The sequence below is a fragment of the Typha angustifolia genome, chromosome 12, assembly GCF_048772165.1.
Source record: "Typha angustifolia cultivar Huaian chromosome 12, ASM4877216v1, whole genome shotgun sequence".
Classification (NCBI taxonomy): Eukaryota; Viridiplantae; Streptophyta; class Magnoliopsida; order Poales; family Typhaceae; genus Typha; species Typha angustifolia.
In genome coordinates, this window is record NC_133250.1 from 7,727,520 (window position 1) to 7,755,034 (window position 27,515).

The following is a 27,515-nucleotide window of genomic DNA, read 5'->3' on the forward strand; positions in this document are numbered from 1 at the left end:
TAATTAAATTGGACGTGACATAAAGTTAATATTAAAGTAATAAAAATAGTAAGATTATATTAATAATTAATAATATTTTAAAGTAAATACGTAAAAGTACTCTTGATTGGAACTTTAATAGTATTTAGATGCTGTCTAGTCTAGGAGTAAAATTGTAATTTGAGTTATTACTAAATTAATTTTAAATGTTTTATGGAATAAAGAGAGAGAGAGAGAGAGAGAATAAATCTCCGGAACGACTAGCCAACAAACTCAGTGTATGATCTTTGGAAAAATGGCATATCCCGACTCACTGGTGCAAGTTTTAGTTAATGATATCAATGACTCCTTTAAAATAATTGTTTGCTTAATATTTATCTTGTTGGTCAGTAAACGAAGATACAATTATATGATGTACTGGGATTTATCTTAAATGTAGGACCTAATTGTGAATTTCATTGTTAAGTATGGTTATAGTAGTTAACGGCAGAACAAATGTAAGCAACTTCTTAGTACTAAAGAAAAAGACTTATGAGATTTTTATCATAAGAAGCTAACATAGCAAGATATATAATATATATATATATATAGCAATTTCAGGGGAGGAGGAGCCGTCAATATTATTTTTCCTCCCTTCTTTTGTTACTCATCTTGCAAATCCTGTATAAAAAATTATCAATACAATGTCAAGATAAAAAGAAGAGTACAGAAGGACATGAGCTGCAGATTTTCAGTGTCTTTCATTATATCGAGATTCATCACCTCTGACTCTATCCATGAAGTTTTGCATGTAAAGAAAGATACTATGAATTGGAGGGTCAGAAACAAATGATCCACTAAGGCACTTACTAAAGATAATGGTACAAGAGAAGGAGACAAATGAATGATTTGATAATTATTGTATCCAATCTTGAGGCTTTACAAGTTTAAATTTTCTTTTAATTATTAGTGCACATAAATCTAAGTATATTGAAACATCCGCAACTAAATACATATCCCCTCGTGTGAGTAAAGTTCCCCTCGTGTGATTAAAACTTACATGGTTTTTATGTAACATGATTGTCAATATTTCTATATAATACATAAGATAGAAGCTAAATATTTCCACCAATAATATAAACAATAAGAAACTCAAACATATTGGACACGCAAACTAATGTCAGTCGTAAGCCCATCACATAATCAACAACGTATATCGATGCTATCTACCTGAGTCCTCTACTCACAATCATCACACCACATGTGCGGAACGCACATGCCATAACTCAACCTAACCCATGTGTCACAGGTAGTGCTAAATCTATGACTCCTATCTCTCGATCATAGTTTAAGATCATCTAATGTCTAGCCTCCATACTTGAAAGTACTACGCTTGCTCAAACCAGCGCACACAATACCTCTAGCATATCCAAACCTCACGACCTCGACCTTGACTTTAGCCGATAAATATATGTAATATATATACTATGCCCCCTGATCCTAGGCTGTGCGAGAAAACATGCATTATCAAGACAGGACTTAACTACATAGTAATATATGCAAATTGTGCAGTGATCAATATTATTAATTACACGACATGTACATCAAAGTTATCATACCGTATAAATGCATCCAACAATCCATGTATAAATATAAAATAGTAAAATAACATAATTATGCTGATTAATAAATAAATATTTGTATATGCATGATATGAACGCAGTGAGACCATAAAGTACAACATCCCTTCAATATTACATTCCTTCTGGACCATGAAGGAGCCACTTGCTTTAAATTGTTTCCTAGTTGACTAGCTTTAATTGCGCCATAGATCACCCTCGCATTGAATCTGCCTTGATAATGAAGTAATAACCATAATCACAAGCCTACCTAAACTAATTAATTAAATAATCCACGGATAATTGTTACAAGTTTAGATAGGTCCATTTAGGAATTCTTACATTTTGTATAGCAATAATAATAATCTGATGCATTATTAAAAGTAATTAATCCAATTAACTTTAAATTTATAATTCCACTAATTATTATCGATTTAAAATTTAATAAAATAGACAACATTCAATTAATTTGCTCCATTGAGTATTTTTAAAAATGATTATCAATTAGAACTAATCCCTCGTTAGGCGTGATTAGTAAAGAGATTCTCACACCACAGCCTCATTTAATATTGGTTTATAACAAATATTATAACTAACAAAACCACCTCTAAATATGATTAATATTTAAGAATCAAGTTGACGTGAATAATTAAATAAAACTACTAAAGTAAATTAAAATAAATTAAGGAACAACTAATCCAGTTGGGTCAACCTAAGGTCCAAAGTAATAGACTGGGCTATAAGTAACCAAAAACTATAATACAAACTCATTAAAATACCTAAAAGATAGCCACTTGAGCTGGGCCGCAACTCAAACCACTACCAACCTACTGATCAATATGAGTTAGGCCATACCTAAAGAGAAAAAAAAGGTGGTTGTTGATGAACACTAGCCCAGCTAGCCGAGGACCAGCACGCCTACCAGCACACCCCATACTAGAGGTGAGGCATAGATGTACACAAGGATAAAATAAAAAAGGCTCGACACCAAAGAAGGAGCAAACTAGTGAGATGCTAGGAGAGATGATTGAAGAACCAAACCAAATAAACGGGGAGGGAGGGGAGTGCGCACAACCTAAGGATTGGCGGCTAGGGTGGTTGGGGGCAATGAGACACCCTCTCTATGGCCCGTAGTCATGGAGGTTATCAAAATCCACATCCGAAAAAGGAGAAGAGACGGCGATATTAGTTGTTGGATTCACCCTCGAAAGTCGATGGGAAGAGGCCAGTTAGTGTGGCCTCTCCCGAAAGAGGAGAGAGATGAGAGCCTATGAATGGCAAAAACCGAAGGAGCTTCGCTTTAACTGGCATACAAGATTGTTAGCCACTCGATTTCTCGATGAGGCTGAAAAAGAAGAGAAAGGGGAACAAACACTAACGAAGTAATCAAACTAAAATAACTCTTCACAACCATATAAGTTTTAGTTCAAGTGATGTATTCATGCCATTGTACAGAAGTTTATTCAAGGTAAGAGCCTCTTTCTATCTTACTCATATTGCTAATTTGCCATGGCCAACAATTATTTCGTTTGGTTCCTGTATAAAGTTTTGTAAAAAATATGAGAACTTAAATGTAAATTAGGTACCTCTATACTTTTACTCACATTCAATTATTTAATTATAAAATATAATAATTACCTTAAATAAGTTTAAATAAAAATCTGTGTTTAATTACTAAAATGTGTGAATAAGTATATTTATTATAATAAAAATCTTACCTAAAAAGTACACATTATTTTGTACGCATCCCTTCGCCTATAATTAGGCTTTATGCATTAATTGTGACGTGACTTAGTTTATACAAAATTTCAGCATAATATAAATAAATAGGTATTTGATTCTAAAATGTATTAAATGAAGATCTAATTCATGAATAAATACTCTTATGCATGAATCATACGCCATCTAAAAACCCATCAAATGACAGACCTACCCAAGATGAGAAACATAAATAAATAAATAAAAATGAGCATAGCTACCAGCATTCTAGGTGCTAACACTCATTCCAAACGAGGCCCTACATAGTACATATCTTCAATTATCCCTGTCTTTCTAAAATTACTTTTCTATCACATTGACTAATAACTCAAGAGAAACCTATGATGGAGATTTCGAATCCAACAGCATAGACCACTAATATCTTCCTAATATTGCTCCGCTTAAGATTTGTAGGAAAAAAAATTTGAAGAGAAACAATCTTGATTTCATGATATGCTTATCAGTACAACCCAAATGCACTAACAGCCTAATCCGCATCATTCTAATTGCATCCAATTTATCTATCAGCAAAAGAAATGCTTCCAACACCCATATTGCTATCAGCCTATCACAAACAGTTTAGTTATTTAGTAAACAATAAGAACATTATGCAAGATGTTAAACACCAATCCAATGGTTATCATAACTTTCTACCAATAAACCATTATCAGAAGCATAATAATATCTCCAAAGATTCGTCAAAATAAATTTTATATCCAGTACATATAGATTCGATCAAATAAGTAGTAGTCCAGAAAAGATTTACTCAAGGCAGCAACTTTCCAGACCTGAAAGCCGCAAATTTGTTGGTCTCAGAGTAAGAGTAGGGGACTCCGATCTCCTTCAAGAAGCTCTCGAGCAATTCCCTGGTCTTCTCCGGCTCCGCCGTCTCGCACTCCACCTCATAGCTCGTTCCGAAGTCAAACTGCGTCTCATCAAGCTCCAGTATCAACCCTTCTTTCCACCCGTACACAGCCCTAACATTCCTAAACCCCCCAAGGCAAACCAAAGATTCCTCCTTTTCCCCCAATCCGAACTCCTGGATGGCTCTCCTCATGATCTGCGACGACCCCTTCGCCATGGCGACGAGCCGCCACGGCTCGGCGACGCAGGCGCGGGCCAGAGAGGGGTCGACCTCCTCCTCCTCCTCCTCGACACGGCTGATGCCGGCGGTGAGGCGGGGGCGGGCCTTGAGGGAGAGGACGCAGCGGGAGTCGCCGTCGTAGAAGCGGAGGCGGAGGGCGGCGAATGCGGCGGAGAGCTCCCCAGCGGGGCCGTCGAAGAAGAGGTTCTCCTGGAGGTGGGTACGGAGGTGGTAGGGGGCGAGGGCGTCGGAGAGGAGCTGGTGGGCGACGGCGTCGGGGAGCCGGAGCTTGATCTCGACTTCCATCGGTGTTAGGGTTAGGGTTGGAGGCCGATGCGGTGGGATTTGGAGGTCGGGTCGAGGGGGTCGAGGAGGAGCTTGTGGAGGGGATTAGAGTTAGGGTTAGGGTTAGGATTGGGATTAGAATTGGGATTGGGGTGGGGTTTGGAGGAGGAGGAGGAGGAGGAGCGCAGGCGGAGTAGTTCTTCGAGCTCTTCGCGGTCCTCCGCCTTCACCTCGATCTTGGTGGGCTTCCTCCGAAGCATGATAGTTCCCGACTGTGTTTATTTTCCCTCGAGGGATGGGAATAATAGATTAAAGGTGTCTTTATGAAGTGGTCCCAAAAAGAAGAATATCGCCGTTTAAATAATAATAATAATAATGTTTAAAATATAGTTATCATTTAAATAATAATAATAATAATAATAATAATAATAATACTGCTACATTCACAAACAATCTCTTAATACTTTAGGGTTAATTACATAGAGCCTCCTAAATTATCACCGTTTTTACATACACACTTTAAATTTTTTTATATCCATATAAATATCCTAAGTTTAAAAGAAATATCCACATAAATATTTATATTCAATAGTCTATATGATAAAATAATTCTTAGTTCAACGGATTTATATATTTAAAGAGAAGTTCATGGAGTGTATATAGCAAAATGATGTGATATTATCTTATTCGTTAATAGTTTCTTTAGTCCAACATAATAGCCGTATGTAACTTAACAAAATAAATAAACAAAACTGGCTCGAGCTCTCTTGGATATAGATATGATGAATTTTGATTTCAATTCTATTAAGTTAGACTTGGAATTGATTTTAAGTGAAGCTTGGTATATATAAAATTTGTCAACTAGATTAGAGTAGGTGTGGAAATAAGTACACAAATTAAGAAACAAGGGTTATGTCTTAAGGATATATTATTGTGATCTAGGTTTGGGCTGGGCTAAGCCATGTTCTATTGCTGTCCCAAGAGGAAACTACATCATAGACCTTAGTAAATAGGATTAGCAAATTAAGTAAAGCAGAAGAAAGAGATAAATACGACAACACCTCAAAAATAATTTCCTTCACGGCATGATACTCAAGCCAGAATAATTCAAATCAAAAGGATAGGAAGGAAATGATATGAGCCGGCACTAGATAGATGCTTGGCCGAGACAAAAGGAAATAAGGAGTTGGAGTTAACCAAAACTAGATTAAGTCTCCTAAGAACATGGCTTTGATTATTGCACCACATATAAACCCAAAATTATAAGGCTATTTTTTGAAATAAAATAATTAAAGTCACAAACTGTCAAACAAAAGATGGGAGGTATAGCATCTTTAACATCATAAGCTTAACTATCGAATTGAAATTACCTATGCAAATCCAAGGGTCCTTGAATAAGAAAAATTTATCAACTCCAACCGAAAGATCTCTCGCGTGGGAGAGACTCAAAATGGAGGAAGATACACAATAGAAGATCTCCAAGCCAAAATGTCACCATAATTTGACACACTTATGTCAGTCCAGTCGCCCAGTCTATCTACATAATAAGAGGCGTTAGTCTTTGATAGATGAGTTTCTAGCATAACTAAAGTTGTCGAATTATGTAAAAAAAAGAACTCAAACACTTTATTCCAAGTCCTTTTTAGATGCACCGCTGGTTTCAAATGATCAAATTCACTAAATAAAAAGGGAGTAGTCCATTCCATTAGTTTCCATGAATCAATTTTACACTAATAAAGATATTCTTAAATATGATCAATTTGATCAAGCAGCTCATTAGGGTTAAGCTCGGTTCAACTCAAAAGAAGCTAGAAATTATGGTCAAATTGAAATTAAACAAGTCAAGCTAGGATCAAAATTAGTTTTTTTTTCTTCACACAAACTCGTTGCTCATAAGGAACACCACAACAACGATTCGCACCTCACTGTGGCGGGAGCAAATCTTTAAACCCGAAGGTTCCATAATGGCCACCTCTCCAATATGAGGCAATTGATATATCCATCCACCTCCTCTCCTTCAAATCTACGCACAAACTGTCTCATCTCTATACCTATGGTGATGTCAGTGGTGCCATTGCCGCGGAGGAGGTCAATAAAGGAGGTAGTGTTCCGGGGCGGCAGGGAAAAAGGCTACTACTATGACCCCCAACAATGCTGCTCCCACACCGACGGCTCTCAACTACACCCACCATCATCACAAGAACGTGCTCGTCCTCGTGAGCAACACCAGTAGCAGCCACTATGCCTCCACCGTCGCCATTCATGACGCCTTCCACCTCGAGTTCGGCAACAATAACCAGGTTCGTGGAGCTCCAAAACCCATAAAGATGCCTTCTTTCGCATTTTTGGATTCTTTTCTTTCTGAAATTTGGTTGCCTTTCCTCGGTTTTCTTATGGTTTTGCTCAGTTTTTGGAACTTTTTGCACTAATTTTTGTCCAATTAATCTTAAAGTTTTGATCTTTTAGGATTTGTGAAGGATTTGAGGAAAGAGTATGGTGAATGGCTGCTTAATGATATGGAGAGATCATACAAGTTTATGGTGAAGCATGTGCAGCTATGGAAGGTGGCATTCTATGACACTTTGCCTCATCGGGTCCATTGCCTTTACCTCGCTGCCCTTGCTACCATCTATACCAAGTATGTGTATCTTCTTACTATTAAATGCCATGGCATGCAATTAGATTGATAAAATTATATACTGAGATAGCAGTCTATTGTAATGTTGTAAGGGAGAAAGATAGTATTCTATTATAAAGGACAAATTTTTTAGAATTTTCAACTATCTACTTATCTGATTGATACTTATGATTCATAGGAAAGTGGCAGTTGGATTAATGAAGTATAAGCCAGATATCATCATAGTATGCATCCCCTCATGCGGCATATACCTCTGTGGGTGCTCAAATGGCAAAGCCTTCAACAAAGAGTGCCTTTTGTTACTATCATCACTAATCTAAATACCTACCATCATACATGGTAACTTCAATTCCTCATTTACAAAATACTACTGCTACTATTACTACATCCACATGTATAAAGATTGAATCATTCTGAATTAATTCAGGTTCCACAATGGTGTTACTAGATGTTACTACCCTTCCGAGAAGGTGGCGGAAAGAGCTCTTCTTGAGGGCCAGGGACATTCTCAAATTCGTGTCTTCGGGTTGCTTATCAGGCCATCATTTTGCCATGCGGTTCTTGTCAAGGCCTTGCCTCTCTCATTTCACTATTTAGTGCTCCAATGTAGGAAAGTTGATGTGGAAGCAAGTAATGCAGTAAAACAATAACCACATGTACATCTCTTATGAATCTAAGTCTCTCTAGATACACTAGAGACACGCACACTAACTTCTTGAGAGATGGGTGAAGAAAAACATATCAACAAGAGTGAAAATTAAGAAATATGGGGACCAAAAATATATGAATACTGACCTCGAAACTTTCTCTTTCTCTTCTTTCGTTCTGGTATATAAAATCCTAAACCCTCAACGTAAAATAGTTAATATATTTGAATGATAATTTGATCTTTGATGCACTTTACAGGAAGATCTAAGAGAGGAACTAGAGATGAATCCTCATTTGCCTGCAGTTCTTCTAATGGGAAGTGGTGAAGGAGTGGGTCTAGTAAAGAAGACTAAAGCACTCTATGATAGAGAGCTCAACAAAACCATTGGACAAATTGTAATCATATTTGGTCGTAATCATATGCTACGATTGTCATTGTAGACGATCAAATGGAAGGTCCTCGACAAGGTACCATATTTTTTAGATGAGAACTTTTTTTGTCTGAATTATGCATATATTTTGTAATTCAATGATCATACTCATTCATTGCAAATGAGCATCTCCAACGTGGCTCTAAGGCTCCAAATATGGAGCCAAAAATGGAGCAAGAGCCCGGTGCACTCCAACGCACCGGGCTCCATATATATTAAAATAATATTAAAATATATATTATTATATTAGCTATTTTAAATTACTTAATAGGTCATCTTAGCATTATTATTTTTTAATAAAAAATATATGGTTAGAAAACTCTTATTAAGATCTTTAAAATAAGACTAATATTTAATAATTTCAAAAGTAACTTCAAATTACTAATTTTTTAATCAAACGCATCGAAATTACATTATATGAAACATTGAAATAAGCATTACATGTTATTAATTAAGATATCAAAATTACATTATATAAAATAACCAGAAATTAACCAAACATAATAAAAATAATAGATGTTTAATATTCTGGTAAGTCATCTCCGTAGTCACCGATTTCGGTTCCATAGCCACCGATTCCGGTTCCGGTTTTATTTTTAATGTATTTCATGTTTGATGTATTTCATATCTAATGTATTTTAATATTTAATATTTATATTAGAAATAATTTAATTATATTTTAGGACACATAATTTATTAGACTCATTTTTATACAAAAAAAATTTAAAATTTAAATTAACTCAAAAATAATTTAATATTAGACTCATTTTAAAGGTCTCGATGACAACTTTTCAATGGTATTATTTTTATTAAAAACCGATTAGTAAAACTAATTATATACTCAATTTAACTAACTAAATTATTTAATAAAAGATATAAATGGAATTAAAATTATTGAATGTAATAATTATTGGGCAATTTTGGTATTTCAAAAGATTGAAATGACAAATGGAGCCGGGCTCCATTTTCATGGTGGGGCTCCAAATTTGGAGCCCCACTATTGCTAGCTCCAACTTTGGAGCTAGTTTTAGAGCTCCATTGGAGCTCAACCGGGCTTCAAATTTAGAATTTGGAGCTCGGTTAAATTTGGAGCCCGGTTGAAGTTGCTATAAGAGGTTTTGAGAATGAGATAGAGAAATGGATAAGTGCTTGTGATTGCATCATAACAAAGGTACCTATTATACTATCCAAAATGAAACACTTCACACATTTCTATAAGCATAGAAATTATATTATCATCCCCATTTTCAGAGGTGAAATATGATACAAAATCATAGTTCATCGGTGAATATGTAATTAATCCTTTCAAATACTATTTTCTAATTGGATTCATTTTTTTTCTTTTTTTCTTTTTGCTGCTTTAGGCTAGGCCAAGTATAATTACTGAGGCTTCAATAAGGGGACTTCCTATGATTCTCAATGACTTCACCCTAGACATGATCATCAGGCAGGCCGGGCCAACCGGACTTAAGTATTTGTTCACGGCCCGACCCACCAATCACTCGAGCCGGGTCGGGTTCGGGCCGAGCTTTTCAGGCTAATTGAGCTTAAGTATTTATTCACAGGTCGACCCACCAATTACTTAGGCCGGGCTAGAATAGTCTAGCCCGTTACCACTTGTCAGCCCGTGAGAGATTGGGCTAGCCGGTCGGGCCGAGCCGGCCCGACCCACCAATCACTCAGCCCAAACCACATTTTAGCTATTTTTAGAATTTTTTTTTACTATTAGCTTATTTTTAAAAAAATATTTATGTTCCTCTATTTAAAAAATAATTAAAATTTTTTAAAGGTGTGCTTAAAATAATGCAAAACAGTATAATACCAAAATTTCCATTGATTTTTACTATAGCAAAACGGCAAATTACTATAGCAGAACGGGCAAATTACTGTAGCAGAATGGGGGGGCTAAACAAGTAGGCTTCCGAGCCGGGTCGGGTGGGCAAAGGGCTGGCTTGTGCCGCCCATGGGTAGTTCAGGCTCGGGCTCGAGCCGGGCCTAAACCGGGTCCAGGCCAGACTTAGGCCAGTCCAAACCTGGCTGGGTCAGGCTGAGTATGGGCGAGCTGGGCCGTTTGATCAAATCGACTTCAGCCCTCGACAAGTTAGTTCTAAGTTGCTACTTACATTTAATCTTGCTCCATGATAAAGGTGATCAATTAATGTAGATTATGGATATCCAAACAATAAAAAGAACTCCAGTAATGCACTCTAACTTAGTCATTTTTCTAAATATCTCAATTGCCACTATAATATTTTCTAAAATGTTACAATTACAACTAAAATTATTGAGCTCTTTCAAAAATAATATTCAGTCTGTTAAATTTAACTAGTTACTTTTTTAACTGAACTTATAATATAAAAATATATCTAAAATGATTAGATTAGCTATCAAATACTATAATGTTATATATATATATATATATATATATATATATATATTCTCAACTCTCGCTTATAATACCCAACACATCTACTAGCGTTTGAATTGTACCTTGTCCTTGATGAAGTGGGCTAGCTAGAATTCTAACCCCTTGTGAGATAGAAATAGATAGTCACAAATAGTCCATTGCTTCTCTGTATCATTCTTACTAAGAAGTGAGAACCAACAAATATATATATACTTATCTATGTTTTCATCTTATCCAGATACTTTACATTATTGAAGTGGACTCTGATATAAATTTCTTGGTTGCCTAGTGTAATAGGATATTTATTGAAGTGTTTTTAATTCTCAATCTTGATAAGAAAGAAAGTTTAATTGAAGTTCTTGGACCGGCAATATCTGACATTCTAAATTTTTATAGGTAAATCTTGGATTTGTCATTTAATCAAATAAGATGCTGATCGAGTTAGCGTTTTATATGCAATATAAAATGCTAGTTTTGTTATAGATTTTTTTTTAATTTATTAGGGTTTGAAGCATTATTTGCTGAAAGAAAAAAAAAATGACAACTGATTTGGAAATGTTCATATCTAATATATAATCAAATATTAAAAAAGAGAAAATTTATAAATAACACCATTAATTTTAATTATATTATAAATAAAGCCCTCCTTTTTTAATATTTATAAATTTTCTGCCTCTATTTGCTAAAAGATTACCAAGTCACAATTTCTAAATTAATTTAACTCAATTATCAGTTTAACTTAATTATAAAACTACATAAAGTTTCTAAAGCAGCTTGATTTCTATGATCAAATCAAGCCTCTAAAGTACAAAAATTATATCCAATGAATCCCACAAGAGATCGATGGATTGAAAATATCGTTATTTAATTATAAAGGTGATATAAAAGGAGAAAGAAAGGGGTAAATTATTAGGAAACATAAAAATATCATTGAAAATGGACAAAATATTCTACCTTTTATTCCATTCGGTTCCGTCGTATACTTGTTAGAGTAACAGTTTGGTATTTTATAGCAAATGAGACAAATTTTTATTTATAAATAATAAAAAGAGAGGGGTTTATTTATAATATAGACCAAATAGAGGGTGCTATTTATAAGTTTCTCCTAAAACAAAAACAAAATTGCCCAATATTGGATTTTATTGGATTTTATTTTATTTTTTGGGTGTCCAATTGTCAATTGACCAGACACGTTGTGTTTGGTGCAAATCGCTGAACCCAAATAAACCAAGCGGTCCCTTTCCTCCCCTTCCAAATTGGACTCCTAAGCGATAAGAAAGAGGAGAGGAAACCAAACAACTGTAATCGTCGAATCTTTGGTCGGGATACGAAGCCGCCTCGGGTTCTCCCTCCTCCTCTCTTCGCTCTCTCTCTCTCCGTCTCACCCCAAAATCCCCCAGAAGACGCAGAGGAATCGACCAGAACAGCTGCTTCGATCCGTTCCGTGATCAGCAGCCCCGCCGATTCTTCAGGTATTGCACTCGATCGAGATGCCGAGTATCGGCTTTTATTCAAGGATTGGAACTCGGTTTAGGTTTGATGAGTTGTTGATCGAATTCTCTTCTGTACCACTTGGAGAGAAACGTATTGGATTGTGCTAGTTTAGGGCGGTAGGGTGAGGAGATTCGTTAGGCCTGGAGTTGTGATGCCGTGTAGAAAGTCTTTGGCATTCTAATTTATGCTAATTAATTTGTTTGTGAAGAACTAGGTTCATTTGTGTCATGGCGTGAAAGGTATTAGATTAGGAAGTAGAGAATTCAGCTCTTGAGTTGAATCCATCAGCTCTCAGTGGAAAAAAAGGAAATAAATAAGCTTTCATGTACTCTCTAGAAATCATTGAATCAAGATGCCAAAATTAAGCATTAAATCTATGTTTGCAAGGCTGAACAAAAATGGATAAGTTAATAACATGCTACTAAAGGAAATTGATCTTGTTTTGTGCTGCAACCCATTGTTTAAAGGATGGCTTAACCAAATAGTGCAATATGGATCATGGGAGCTAATGCTGCACTATTAAATATCATGACTTCATGCATAATTTGTCAAATCTAGTCCAAATTATTCATTCTATTGATATGGTTTTAATATTCACTCTATGTTTTTGTATATTTGCTAGGTATACTTTGAATACCAACAAGCAAAAAGTAATAACTTTAGGATTCTTTATCAATGGTTCAAACTGGAATCTGACGTTGCAGTTGCTTGTTAAAGTCAAAAGTTTGTTGTCTCAGAATGGTACTTACTACTTTGATTACCTTATGGCATTTCATGTTTCATGCCCAATTGTAAGAAAGGTTAGACAGCAGTCAGCCATTATTACAATTTGAGAAACTCTTCAAGTTATTAGGGTGTCTATTAATAGGATCATTGAAAGCCCATTTAATCCATATGTATGAAAGGAAATTGTTTAATAATACATCTGATTGCTCCTACTTGTTACTCTCTTCTAGTTCTAGTCTTCATTCATCTTTTCATTTTTTTATCATCTTTTCTTCTCCACTCCTCCTCTAGTTAGTACAAGATATTTATATCAAAAGCAACTTTAGTCTCTTTGCTTTAGCATCCAAATCTATTTTGTTACATTCAAATCCAAAATTTAATGTGTTGCTAAGTGATGCTGTTGACCAAAGCAAACACATTAACAGAAGCCTATGTCCAATAGCACTCCTTGATATATATTTTTTAAATTAAATGATTTAAAGGACCTCCAATGGTATATTGCTAAGTATGACTGGTTATTTGTACTTGCTCATCTTTGCACATGTTGTATCCATAACTGTTTGCCAAAACCCATAATCATAAGTTCATAATAATTCATATTTTAACTTTCATGCATTGCAACTGTGAACTATCTGAGGTATAGTATGTTAAAGGTGACAGTATATCATTTGCACATTTGTAGTACTAAGTATATTTATATTTCCATATTACATAGTTGACATCTGATGGTTAAGACATTAATTTCCCTTTTTTATATTCTGAAACCGTAAATTGGATCATTGATGTTGAGATTTAATTAATTGATTGTAGTTCTAAACCATTACAAGAAGATTAGAAGAATGAACGCTTTTGCATGATTAGTGGGCTCTTGGGCCTTGGGCTGACACCTTTCCTAGAGTGGCTGCTATAAAAAAATATTGCTAAGACACAACATATTTCATGGGGGCATCACATGATGTGACCATAAGACTTTTCCCTACATCCAAGAATTATGACTTCAAACCATTGAAAAAGTCTCCTACAAAATAAAGGGAAAGCTTCATACATCTTCTCTCAGACCCCCATTGTAGGAGCTTCGTGCACTTAAACACCTTTGTATTTCTTCCAAAACCATAAGAAATAATCCCTTAAAGTTAGTGTTACATAGAAACCGTAGAAAATGATTGAGACAAACAAGTCTGGATAATGTGCTTCTCTTATCATCCGATGGTTTAATTGTATCATTTGAATTATTATGCAAAAGAATTTTGAAATGAACAAGGAGTTTCATCTAAAATTCCTGAAAAAATGCAGGAGATAAGAAAAGCTGAACTATCTTGGTTGACCTTAATTGTTTGATATCCAATTTAATTCATACCTGTTCCTTTTTCCTTTTCTTTTCTCTTGGGAGGTTCATCATGTTGAGTTGTTTCATATTTTCATATCAATTTTTTGAAGTTCATTCTATGCTATCTTGTAGTAATAGCTGTTGCATGACATATTGTCTTGTTATAAGGTATTCCAAATAAAGGGAACAAGAGTAAATGTTTCCAATAGGATGATGAAATAATGAAGTACTGCATTTTTAAAATTCTTGGTATAAGGTATTCATTTTTGCGTGGTGTAAGTTTAGCATTATAACCTTCTGAAGGTACCTATTGATTTTAATCTTCAAAGTTATTTATACTTGGATAGACATATGCATTATTGAATATCAAATTTCATCCTTTTGTTTCAATTTCTTTATGAAGGATGATGAATTTTAAAAAGTGGGTTTCCTGTCAACTCGTATCCAAGTCTTTGCTGTCTGCAAGGCCTTTCAGCTTTTTTGATGAGGATTCTCCAGATGGACAAACTATGAATCAAGGTATACATTCTTTCTCTTCTTTTTCTTTTTTTTTTCTAATGCATCTCTTAGAAGATATTTCATATTAATCTTCTGCTTGTTGGTATTACAATTTGTTGGAATAGGTTGCCAATGTATGTTTAGAGGAGTTTGACCTTGTTGGAAATTTTGTATGGGCTTATTACACTCTCTGTGGCAGCCCATTTTAGTTGATAACCAAATGAAGGTTGCACTTGATGGAGCCAACTGAGCTCTTGTTCAGGAAGAGGAAAGAAGGAACCAGGTTGTACTTGGTTATCGTGACATGCGGCAAACTGTGGAATGGGGAACATGCATCCATTTATTTTGAAAAAGTTGGTGCATCCATTAACTAGTGATTTGAGGCTTGGAACATGAAAGTATATTGTCTGTTTCATGAATTCTCATTTCTGCATTGTGCTGAATCTATGCTTCGTGGTCTATTCTTACCCACAAATGGACATATCTGAAATTTGTAAGCAATTTATTATTGGAGAAATCTAACATCTCGTTCACATATTCATTCAATTGGTTCTTCCTAATTCTAACAAAAACTTTAAGTTTTTCTTTCTTTTTTCTCTACTTCCTGATCTTGCCCTTCTAGGTTGACTTTAAATCTTGCACAGCCTAACAGGCTCCAATAGACTGACTTTTATTAGTTCTAATTTCCTATGATAATTGATGATGAGGAAAGCCGAGTATGACCCAATATTTTGAGCATATATGTAGCTTTTCTATCAGCTGTGCATGAACCTTCCTTGGTTTTGGTTCAGGACTGTGTCAGGCCAATCGAACCTTACATGGAATCTAGGACTTATATAGTTTTCTAGCATTGAGAATTTTTTTCTCACTGAGCTGGATCAAGCACTACAAACATCTATTGACTTACCCTTTTTCTTTAAATATTTCTTCAGTTTCTTTTGATCTTACCACTAAATCTTTCCACCATGAAGATCCAAATATGATGATCTTTACGAGCTTTAAACAAGTTATAATTTTCTATCTCTTTCTATTAAAGGATTAATTTGTTAAAACATACTGCTAAATCAAGCCTTATTTTGTATACAAATCTTAAGCTATTGATTTTTTTTTTGAACTTCATCTCTCTAATATGTTGCTTTCATCTATTCTCCTTATACATAATTACATATAATTGTCCTGTCTGAATTTTTACGAGTACATTATGTCAATTTATGTTTTCATTTATTTTAACTATTAACTATCATTATCAGAGTATCTCATTGTAATAGGGAAAAAGTAATTCAACATAATAGCTATTGTTATAGTGATGGAAAGCAAGAACTTTAACTGAATTAGTTTGATCTCAGTTGAAATTCCTTCTGTTAATTAAATTTGGCATGCAGGCTTCTGATCATGGCTTTTGTGGTTCAGGTACTGTAGATAGGACAAACATGGGAGAAAGTGGTTCAGTTGACAATAACAATTTGAGTGACAACCAAGTGTCTGAATCTCCAGCAGGCCCGATGGTTGTTACGACTTTGACTTCTGATATAGCTCAGCAGAACTCTGAGGATAAGGATCAAGATCCTCTAAAGAAAGTTGAGGCACTCCAAATCAAGTTCTTGCGTCTCATCCATAGAATTGGAGAGTCACCTGATGATATTGTCGTTGCCCAGGTTTTGTACAGATTGCAACTTGCTACTTTGATACGAACTGGTGAATCAGAGGTAAAGAGACCCAGTCTTAAGACTAATAAAGCTAGAGCTATAGCAGCAGAGCAGGAGGCAACTAGCCGACCTAATTTGGACTTCTCTTTTAAGATTCTTCTTCTGGGGAAAACTGGTGTAGGCAAGAGTGCAACCATAAACTCGATATTTGATCAACCAAAGGTAGTTACCGATGCATTCCAACCTGCCACCAAGAGTATCCAGGAAATTGTTGGAACAATTAAAGGAATGAAAGTCACAGTTATTGATACACCGGGTCTCTTACCTTCATGCAGAAATCAGCGGCAAAATAGAGTGCTTATGCATAAAGTTCGACGCTTCATTAGAAAATCACCGCCTGACATTGTTTTATACTTTGAGCGACTTGATCTTATTAACAAGGGCTACAATGATTACCCACTGCTGAAACTTATAACTGATGTCTTTGGTTCTTCAATCTGGTTTAACACTATTCTTGTCATGACTCATTCTTCAACTCGTCCTGAAGGACCTGATGGCTATCCGGTGAATTATGAATCCTTTGTTCATCATCGCACGAATATATTGCAGCACTATATACGCCAGGCAGTCTCTAATACACAGCTTGAGAACCCAGTTGTTTTAGTTGAGAATCATCCAATGTGTCGAACAAACACCAAGGGTGAAAAAGTTCTTCCAAATGGCCACATTTGGATGTCCAAGTTTTTTTTGTTATGTACAGCTACAAAGGTACTCGGGGAAGCAAACTCTCTCCTGAAATTTCAGGATAGCTTGCAATTAACATCTGCAGGCACCAGATTGCCTTCGCTGCCCCATCTCCTCTCTTCACTACTGAGAACCCATTCCTTTTCTAGTTCTGGTGGCATTGACAATGAATTAGGTGAGATATCAGACAATGATGAGGATGAATATGATCAACTACCTCCAATCCGTATTCTAACGAAGGCCCAATACCAGAAGTTATCCAAAGCTCAGAGAAATGCTTATCTTGATGAGCTGGATTATCGTGAGACTCTGTATCTGAAGAAGCAACTAAAAGAAGAAGCTAGGAGGCGAAAGCTAGCCATTCTTCAAAGTGATGATGCATCTTTTGTCAATGATGATTTTGAGAGCAGCTCTCCCCAAGAGGCCATGCAAGTGACAGATATTGCTATACCGCAAAGTTTTGACTCTGACTGTCCTGTTTATAGATATCGCTGCCAACTAGGTAATGATCAATGGCTCTGGAGGCCTGTTTTGGATCCCCAAGGATGGGATCATGATGTTGGGTTTGATGGGATTAGCTTGGAGGCTTCCCAGAACATAAAGAGGAATATCCATACTTCAATTGCTGGACAGATGAGCAAAGACAAAGACGATTTTAGTATCCGATCAGAATGTGCAGCAAGGTATACAGGTCCAAATGACCAATCTTTTCTTGGGGGAGTTGACATTCAAACTTCTGGCCGGGATTTGGTTTGCACTGCTCATGGAGATGCTAAATTTCGCAATATGTCCTGGAACACTACCGGAGGTGGGTTCTCTGTAACAAAATATGGTAACTTGTATTTTGTTGGGGCCAAGTTAGAGGACTCCATCGCTGTAGGGAGGAGGTTTAAGTTGACGATGAACACCGGAAGGATGGGGGGCTGTGGACAAGTGGCATATGGGGGAAGTTTAGAAGCAATAATAAAGGGGAAAGATTACCCTGCCAGAGATGAGAAAGTATCCTTCGCAGCTACTATGCTTTCCTTTGACAAAGATACTGTTCTTGGGGGCTCTATTCAGTCAGATTTCCGAGTTGGCCATGGCTCTACAGTTTCTATTAGTGCTAATCTGAATAGTAGAAAATTAGGTCAGGTCTGTGTCAGGACAAGCACCTCAGATCACGTTGAAATAGCACTGGTAGCAGTTATTTCATTGATCCAGGCCTTATTTAGGAGAAAATCAATGGATGTTGTGGAGTAATGCTGAGAAATTAGTTAAAATTGAATAAGCAGAATGATGACAAAAAGGCCATGACTGCATGATTGCTGGAGCCGGATATGTGGTGCCCCATCACTTCTAACTAACGTGCATTGTTCTCATTTTCTATCTAAGAGCGCAAGTGTATAGTGATCGTGTGAGAATTCTAATCAGAATGTTTCAAGATTCCATCGCGAAGAAAGGCTGTTCTGTTCATTTGGAGCCTACAACTTGGAGAAGTATGGAATCATTTTTCATCCAAGATCCCAAGCATGCAAGTTGCAAACCATGTGAGAAAACTTCTATCAGTAAGTTCTGAGCTCCCTTGGTAAAGAAAGGTTTTCCTGTTCATATTGAGCCTATAACTTGGAGAGGTATGGGGTATCTTACATGAGGTCTACCATTATTTTTATCCATCAGTTCTGTAAGATGCCAAAGAAATTACATGTTGCCAAGAATGGATAGGAGACAAAATTCTAGCCACTAGGGCAGTGATCAGTTGTCAGATCTAACCACCTGCAGTTCTTTACTATTTCTACAATATTTTTTTTGATAACAGTGGTTATTCATTTTAAATAGGCAGGCAATACTATTATTCTTGTTGTTAATCCTACTGTGAACAACATGAGGCAGAATTAGATGAGTTACTGAGGCAAAAATTTTATAGAATTACCTGGATAAAAGATTGTTGAGTGTGAACTTTTTTAATGAAGCTAAACACACATCTCATATCCATAACCTTTGCGGATTCTATTACTTTTGTTTGTACCGTGTGCATCGTGTGTTCAAGAATGTCCGGACTTTTTGCACCAAGTGTTGCAGGATATCATCTCAAATAGGGTAGTCACTTCTAAAGAATTATAGTATCTCTTATGGTCACAAATTTTCCTATAATTATAGTATCTCTTATAGTTACATAATTTTCGATATTCTTTGCTTCCCTTTGTATCATCGGAATATTATCTAACGATCTAGGAGGGACCTGAGGAACAGAAATAAAGATTATGAGCTTCTTCTGTATTTTTCCTTAGTTTTATTATAAAACAATTTATTACCATTGATTTACCTACAGTGCAAAAAAGGGATCACAATTTCTCCAAATTTGATGTTTTGCCAGCATTTCGAGCGGACTTTGTTGTGATTCAAAGTATCTAGTTGTCTTAAATACATATGAAGGTTATGTATTCAAAAATGAGGAGTTTTATGAGAGATATAAAAGCAAACATTTTAATTGACTATATATTAAGAGATCGTTTGGTCTCTTTTCTTTCCATCACAGATTAATTAAAATGGATGTGAAAATACTACATGTGGATCTCTCCTTGGAAATGATATTTTAGTAGATCTATGAACTGAAAACTGATTTCTGTGTTAGATTTTATATATACAGATCCAGTTTTTTAGTTTTTTTTAAATACATAAAACTAAACGGCCTTAAGGAGTGGTTGTTTTACAGGGGTATTAATACAAAAGGCCTAAAATTATTTCAGTGGATTACCAGAGCCATGAAGCTATCATATTTATGATCTTTCTTCCAAGTTGCAGATAAACACATCTTTTACGTGCTTCTCTAAAATAGAAACAACGATCAATTGAATGCATTTAAAGCACATTTTCTACCGTACAATCCGACCACAACTACAAAGAAATGACAGTTTAAGTTCTTGAAAAAAAAAACACCGGCCTTATAAAAAGTATTAACCACTGAAGGATAAGGTGATTGCTATATTATTACTGCTCGATTAACAAATATTATATGAAAACCTCTGAAACTACATAAGATTAGACTCATCATTCTAGCAAATTCGGGATTCTTCCCCATTTTTTGAATAAAAAAAATAAAGAACAAGCTGATTCTAGTAGGAGAACCATTATCATTTGAGATGCCACTATGTTTGGATATGTCATCCGTTTTTGCAAAACTTGATTGTGTCTCTAGACACCTCTCACCTGCCTCTAAATGCTGCCGAGTCATTCAAGCAGAATGGTCATTTTCCAGGAGGAAATAGTCCCATGTAGATTATAAAAGAAAAACAAATTAAACCTATTACTTGCACCAATTACTCTTACCGTCTAATCCAATCTATGAGTACTGCTCCTCAATCATGAACGTTTTGAATGTAAATAAAGAAATCTCTATTTATTTTATACGTCCTCATGTATATCGTGATTTACACTCAACTCTGCTAGAACACATAATTTTACAAAGTAAGCTTAACCCAGTTGCTAGTGGGAGGCTGTCATGGGTTACATTTGCTTCCTTACCTGCACCTTAAAGCATAATCAGAGGACAAACCATCCACTGAAGAGAACCAAGATCAGATCGTCTTCATTAGTCCCGGTAAATTGGCTGTGGAGTCCACTTAAGGTGCAGATTTAGCTTCCCGGATTTAGCCCCCTCTAAAGGAAAGCTATCTGTAAATTCTCCTTCCATTATAACCCTTGTTAGGGTCATTATGCATCTTCCCATATAATCCTGTTATGATGATATGTGAAAATTAGACTATAACTAAACTATGAAAAACAAAGCGAACTTTGCACCTAAATCAGATCTGCTTGAAGGAATGCCCCGAATGAAACAAATTTATTAAAAGCCAATTACTATCGTTTCCCTACATAGGAAACTAGAAGTTGAGAAATGAGAGAAGACAAAGGATATTAGAAAAAGAAGTCAATCCTCTAAAGAAACAAATCATAAAGCTAAGAATCTATTATGAAGAAAAATAAAAGAACTGGCAGAACTTTCAACAAATTAAATGAATCCTACTACTGTACAAGCAAACTTAAAGTGCACGCAAACTCACCTTGCCAAATGTATCATGGTCCCAGACTTCCAAAATAAGCATATCATGCAGGCCATCTTCCACGACGAAGTCAAAAGTTTGGTTCCAGGTTGGATTCAAATTTTCATTCACTACCTGCAGATATCAGGTTATGTGGCAAGAACAAAGACAAAAGTTCCCAAATATTTCCATACAGATCAGGAGATTACCCTTGTTTTGCTTTTTGTTCCCAATTTCTTCATATAAAGCACAACATATGGGTCTGCCTTTCCCATCACATCCATGGCAGGCAAGTCTTCTGCTGATATGACAGTCACAGAGAGCACACCCCTCACAATAACATCCCTTTTCTTCTGATTCACTGCCTTGTCGATATCAGCAGCCTCAGAGCCATTGGCCTCACTCTTGAGGGCCTTCTCCAAAGAAGTCAAAGAAAATTGAGTGGCAAAAGGATTGGAAAACCCACTTTGCACTCCAAACGGACAGTATAGAAGTTCCAGGTGCACCTGATGAACACATGGAGTATCTGATATGAAGTGATGCAAGAATCACCTAAACTACATACACAAAGCTCAAGAGATATACTTAGCCTCAACACGTCAACAAATTGAAAAACATTCACCGACATAAGGGCATATTTAACAAGCACCAGTTATTAGTGGCCAGAAAGTCATTTCTCCACTAATATAACTATAAACTAGCTTTATATAATGCAAGGAGATTTATAAACTATAAAGCAACAGCAACAAGTTGAAAGAAGAAGTTAACAATGACATGATGTAATCACATCATTTCCAATATCTACAAACAATACCAAATACACCAACATATGCCTGGATAGAGCAACTTGTCAATGGATGGATAGTGACTCTCTGCTGATTCCATTACAGTACAATTATTCAAAGCTATCTTAGGTGTAGAAAAGGGGCACAGGGGTAATGTTACTAAGTACATGCACAACTGCGCAAGATTGCTTTCTTCCATAGATGACGAACGATATTAAAGCAAATACAATCATTGGAGTGATACAAAAAGAAGACTCCTAAGGACTTGATACTGAGTAATGTAAAAATAAATATATCAGAGGAAATGAGCCATTGGACAACACCAACTAATCACATCAATAGAATTATAGAAATGCAGGTAGTTGTATTAGCACTAATTATTATTGGAGCACCTTGGAAAAAGCACGAGTGTTCATTATAATCGTCAAAAACTTAAAAGGTTTCCTTTTTATTATGCAGCATAACATTTGGAGAACTTTAGGATTTATCCCTTAGAGATGTGTAGGCTCCATTTTAACTCTCTTAACATTCTATTCATGGTTAATCAATGAGAATGCCCTACTGATAGAATACCTATTAAAAGGATCTAATATTTGCACGTGAACAAGTTTCAGTATCATAAACCATTGTTTCACAATAGACTATCCATGAAAATTAACAATTATAAAATGTCAACAAGAATAGAAAGGCAGCAATCAACAGATCATATCTAAGCAGTATCTACTTTTAATAGATTTTGTTGTTTGAAGATCTAAATTAGTAAAAGCGTCTCTTTATTTTAACTAATATACCTATAAAGTAACCTATACATTGCTGAAAGGAGGAAAGGAGGAGGATAACAAGTATTGAGAAATTGGAACATTAAAGTCTAAGCTGACCTGGCCACGATTTTTCTTGTCTCTTTGGACTTCCAAATCTTTGACTAGATTCAACCAGAGGTCTTTTACTTTTCCTGGTTGAAGGTCCGCTAAGTGTACTTGAGTGCAACCAATAAGCTCTGATGCCTGGATCCCTTCATCATCATAGATCTTCACTGTCAAACGTTGAGTAGATGGATCCTCAACTATGAATTCAAAGTGCTCATTCCAGATTGGGTTCAAATCATTGTTCTAGAAAAATACAAGCATTAGAAGAATATAGTTGAAATAAAAGAAGAGAAATCACATCATCACTTACTATTGTTTTGCTCTTCTTAGTTCTGTCATGTAATGGACGCACATACAATACAGCAAAGGGATCAGATTTTCCTACTATGTCCTTGTTTGTCAAATCTCTTGCTTGAACAAGCTTTACTTCCAATACTCCAACAGGCTTAAGTTCCAGGTCACTAAGAAACAATTAGGCTGCCCTCAACATTGTGCATGCACCATAAAATTTAAGTAACTATTATGTTTCAGCCTTTCAGGGAATACCTGTAATCACCAGGTAATATTGGAACAACTTTACGCACCGGCCATGTTATTGAGTCCTCAATAGCATCCCTTATGGTGTCCTAGAGAAACAAATAAACTTTAGAAGAGCAACAAATATATGCCATTTTCAGCATGTACATAGAAGAGATGGATTCATGAAACTGGATGGGGGTGGGGACAACGGAACCTCAATTGCATCAGAAATTCCAGGAATGGACGATAATTCACCACCGATAATTTTGAGAGTGAAGTCCAGATTTTTCTACACTCAAAAGTATGATGTTGTAACTATGTAGTGCCACATGACTTCAAGATCAAAATACTAGAAGAAAGGATTATACTTTTTCTCTCAAAGAATAAGAGACAGCTCCAAAGCATGGAAATTGCTCCACCAAAGGTTTAAAGATTAAACGGAATACCCCTGTAAAGCCAATGTTTTTCACCTAAAGATTGGAGAATTTGAAGCCAGATACTCAGCATCTTTCATACGTTGAAATCAATAAAAGTGAAAATGTAGGACTATCTTAGATACCTGTATAGGAAGTGACACACCCAACATTGTCTGAATATCAAGAACAATGTTGGGATTACCGTCCCAGTTTAACTCTAACTCCAAGGTGATTCCAGATGGATCATCTTCAATTACAGAAATGCCTACAGAAGTCATTTCATATTAAGAACTGTAGGAAAAAGAAAGGAAGGAAGAAGGATCTGTAAGACGACAGTGAGTTTAAAAGAAAGAAAGAAACTATAATGGTATCACAAAATGCGAGGTGGCATGTTGTTTAGGCAATGCGAAATTTAGAAAACAGTAAAATGGCAACAAAACAAAAATGACTGAGATAAATGAACATAAAAGAAAAGAAAAAAACAGCATGTGATCCATAAGACAACACAGCTCATCACAGCTCAAATCAGCAAAACTAAAGACAGACAATCATTAGGTCCATCAAGAAAATTCTCATTTGGTCCAGTCAATTGCTTCATGGTTCCAATGGTTTACTTACCAGTTTAAACTTCAAAACAAGAAAGACATTTGGTTCAATATCCCAGAAAATACCAATTCACTAAGAGGCAGAATAGACCCAAGTACCCAACGACAGATAAGTTTCATATGGTAGTTAGGATCAAGGATTTATAAACCACCAGCACTTGGTATTACATATCTAGTATACATATTCGACATCATTACTCAACAAAATAGCATATGCAGACAAGGTCAAGTTAGAATCTGGTGTCTATATCAGATAAGAGATATTTGTGATAGTAAAAGTGATGCTTCTAATTGATTCGTAATCAGTAAGTTAAAATGTCTATCTAAAAAACCACACCTGTAAATTGTGGAGCAACAGTACCAAGTGTTAGCTTTGAAAATTTGAGTGAAGCTAAGATAGCAGATTTGTATTGCTCAAGAACTGGCTCGACAGAAATTTTTATCAGATCAGATGCAGCCTGTAATAACAGCATCTTAATTAAACTTAATCATCCCATTCACAGAGAATGTTCCTTTGCAAAACATACATTAATAAATTTCAACAAAGCAACTTCACAAGGAGTTAGCACATCAATATTAAATGTACTAAGCTTTCAGAGTTCCAAGATTCAGCACCTCATTTATGTAAGGCCAGATTTTCGTCAGCTCAAGGTTGAGCCACTTTAGCTGAAAGAATGGAAAAATGATCCAAATCAGTATTTTAATACAGAACAAGGTAGCACACATCAAATTTATATGATATATAACTAACTTAACTTCTGGCGCTGTGAAAAAACAACCCATGATGGGTAAAATTCAGGTGGAAAAAGTTTTCTTGAATCTTGAACTGTCATCTTTGAGAATGCGGCAATTGTAGCAGCCTGCAAATAAAATTATCCGTTTCAGAAAGGCCTTTGTTCCAGATCCTTAGCTAGTAAAAGAAAATGAGACACAAGTTCTGTGTCTGACATAACTAAATGTCAGAATTTTAATGCTTGAGGAAAATGTACCAAAATGAATGAAATAAGCATAATAGGCTAACATAATAGAGAACATGTTCATGCATTGTTTGCAACTAATAATATCCAGAATCTACAAATTTCTTGTGGTTCCAAGTATATAGCATATATATATATATATATATATATATATATATATATATATATATATATATAGAATCCTCAGACATCATCATGTAGTTGTCTAGATATTCAATATTCATCAATTTTTCACATTATAAAGTTTCCATAGAGATGCATGTAGTTAATAAATTGTTACAGCTACGGCCTTATCTAAATTTGCACATCAAATTTACGTACGATATAGCCAAAAACCGCGTGCCTAGAAGGGCTAACTGAAACATAGAAGAAGAGATATCATAATTCCCCTCCTTGGCCTTCGAATTCTCTCAACTCTAACAAGATAGGTTCCTAACCTCACATCGTGTTCTTCTTGTCTTCCAACGACTAATTGATTCCAAAAATGAAGCAGAAAAAAAAAGAACAAAAAGACCGAGAAAAGATCAAAAGGAGGCAACTTCACCAGTTCGCTTCGCTGCTTGGCCCGGTAATTCTCGCAATGCGCGAAAGCCATGACGAGCCCGACCCCGAACGCCACCCCGAGGACCAATCCCACGAAGAACGACATCCCAAACCACAACGAAAAACGACAAAGGAAAAACCCAAGTAGCAAACCGAGGAAGAGATACCACCACCGCCACCACCAACAACAACAACAACAACAACTTCAAGAACAAGAAAGAGATTTGAGAACCGAGTGGATCAGCTGGGAGTGGCGAGATACCAGGGGTTTGGGATTACTTGGTGGGGTGTGAAAGAGATCTATCGAGGAAAAGAGGGAGGACGGATAGAGGAAGAGGAGGAGACTACGCTTCGGTAGCTTGGCGTTTTGGTTCGTTTCTTCGTCGGCAGGAACAGGGGGTGTGGATGCGGATGCGGGTGCGGTGGGGTTGGTGTGTGTGTGTGTGTGTGATAAGAATAAGATCGGGGCATTGCCGACGGAGAGGGCTCGCGTGAGTATCACGTGTGGATGGGAGCGATTAAGCTGGATAAAGTTTGATTTTAGTTATTCCGGTTGTGGATAAAAATTTAACCGCGGTCACACCAAGAATTTAAGCCAATTTTGAACTAATTTCAACCTCAAATCTAAACGAGCTGATCAAGGAGATTAAATTACATAACAATCTACTTAAGTTAATTTTAGAATATTAATAAATATTATATAGCACAGAAACTATGACTCGTATTATATATATATATACCTTGAAATTAGATTCATTTGCATAAAAAATACACTTAAAATTTTATTTTTATCACTTAGGCCGGTTGTGAGGTATTTTTCTTTTCAATTTGACTCTCTATGATGTGATGGGAAGCTGTTGCAATTAATGAATTTGAACGAAAATTTTAATTTTGTTTGGTAGTTTAATCACGGATTTCACACTTATTGAACATCTATCTTTTCTATTTTATAATGTTATTATGGATTTTATAGTTATTGAATACTTGTATATTCTGTTTCAAAATTTTATTATAAAATTTATAGTTATTGAGTCCTTGTATTTTTGCAAGTTTTGTAGTTATATTTCATAATTTGTAACTTTATATTTACCAAGTGACAAAATGAAAAAAAAAAAATTTGATCATTCATGAGCCCGAAAGTTAGATATATGTCGCCGAACAATTACTCCAAGCCAAATATCGCTAAAACTTGTTCTAAGACGTTGCGTTGCCAAGTTATTCGTTTAAGCTAACTACACTATCGAGTAACTACTAACTCTACTAAAGTTAGTTAGTAATAATAATAAAATTTTAGATTATAAAATGAAAAAAAAAATGATCATTTATGAGCTCGAAAGTTAGATATGTGTCGCCGAACAATTGCTCCGAACCAAACGTCGCTAAAACCTACTCTAAGACGTTGTATTGTCAAGATATTCGTCTAAGCTAACTGCACTGTCAAATACCTACCAACTCTACTAAAATTAGTTAGTAATAATAATAAAATTTTAGATTGTAATAAATGCACTTCTCTCTCTTT

General features: G+C 35.7%; 3 protein-coding genes and 1 pseudogene across 4 annotated transcripts; 2 read left to right on the plus strand and 2 right to left on the minus strand.

The window, feature by feature from the left end:
- Nucleotides 1-3,970: 3,970 nt before the first annotated feature.
- On the minus strand, nt 3,971-4,870 carry LOC140771992 (triphosphate tunnel metalloenzyme 3). Its single transcript, XM_073113854.1, has one exon. It carries the CDS (start codon nt 4,723-4,725, stop codon nt 4,102-4,104), a length of 624 nt encoding a protein of 207 aa, XP_072969955.1. The 5' UTR covers nt 4,726-4,870; the 3' UTR covers nt 3,971-4,101.
- A 1,972-nt stretch (nt 4,871-6,842) lies between these two features.
- LOC140772049 (probable monogalactosyldiacylglycerol synthase 2, chloroplastic) lies at nt 6,843-13,155 on the plus strand (annotated as a pseudogene).
- LOC140771919 (translocase of chloroplast 90, chloroplastic) lies at nt 12,101-19,320 on the plus strand. 2 transcript variants are annotated; one of them, XM_073113750.1, is made up of 4 exons: nt 12,101-12,300; nt 14,779-14,894; nt 14,999-15,226; nt 16,284-19,320. In XM_073113750.1, exon 4 carries the CDS (start codon nt 16,304-16,306, stop codon nt 18,503-18,505), a length of 2,202 nt encoding a protein of 733 aa, XP_072969851.1. In that variant the 5' UTR covers nt 12,101-12,300; nt 14,779-14,894; nt 14,999-15,226; nt 16,284-16,303; the 3' UTR covers nt 18,506-19,320. The 2 variants fall into 2 exon arrangements, with proteins under 2 accessions (XP_072969851.1, XP_072969853.1); XM_073113752.1 differs by lacking the exon at nt 14,999-15,226 and having other exon boundaries at nt 12,142-12,300.
- Nucleotides 19,321-20,622: 1,302 nt separating this feature from the next.
- Nucleotides 20,623-26,438, minus strand: LOC140772241 (synaptotagmin-5-like). The gene is made up of 13 exons (XM_073114214.1): nt 25,998-26,438; nt 25,232-25,336; nt 25,092-25,142; nt 24,814-24,934; nt 24,015-24,136; nt 23,824-23,925; nt 23,670-23,744; nt 23,483-23,562; nt 23,247-23,397; nt 22,949-23,179; nt 21,495-21,791; nt 21,307-21,420; nt 20,623-20,978 (listed from the first exon to the last, which is right to left on the minus strand). The coding sequence occupies exons 1-13, from the start codon at nt 26,100-26,102 to the stop codon at nt 20,835-20,837; spliced, it is 1,698 nt and encodes a 565-aa protein (XP_072970315.1). The 5' UTR covers nt 26,103-26,438; the 3' UTR covers nt 20,623-20,834.
- Nucleotides 26,439-27,515: the final 1,077 nt, after the last annotated feature.

Bases quoted from the DNA above. Each gene is read 5' to 3' on its own strand.
- LOC140771992 (XM_073113854.1), bottom strand. From the start codon at position 4,725: ATGGAAGTCGAGATCAAGCTCCGGCTCCCCGACGCCGTCGCCCACCAG.
- LOC140772241 (XM_073114214.1), bottom strand. From the start codon at position 26,102: ATGTCGTTCTTCGTGGGATTGGTCCTCGGGGTGGCGTTCGGGGTCGGG. The intron at 23,745-23,823 runs GTATAATCCTTT...TTTTGAGTGTAG, and splicing joins CTTATTCTTTGAGAGAAAAA to AAAAATCTGGACTTCACTCT. The intron at 21,421-21,494 runs GTAATCTCCTGA...TGATATCTGCAG, and splicing joins GAACAAAAAGCAAAACAAGG to GTAGTGAATGAAAATTTGAA.
- LOC140771919 (XM_073113752.1), top strand. From the start codon at position 14,780: ATGATGAATTTTAAAAAGTGGGTTTCCTGTCAACTCGTATCCAAGTCT. The intron at 14,895-16,283 runs GTATACATTCTT...TTTGTGGTTCAG, and splicing joins TGGACAAACTATGAATCAAG to GTACTGTAGATAGGACAAAC.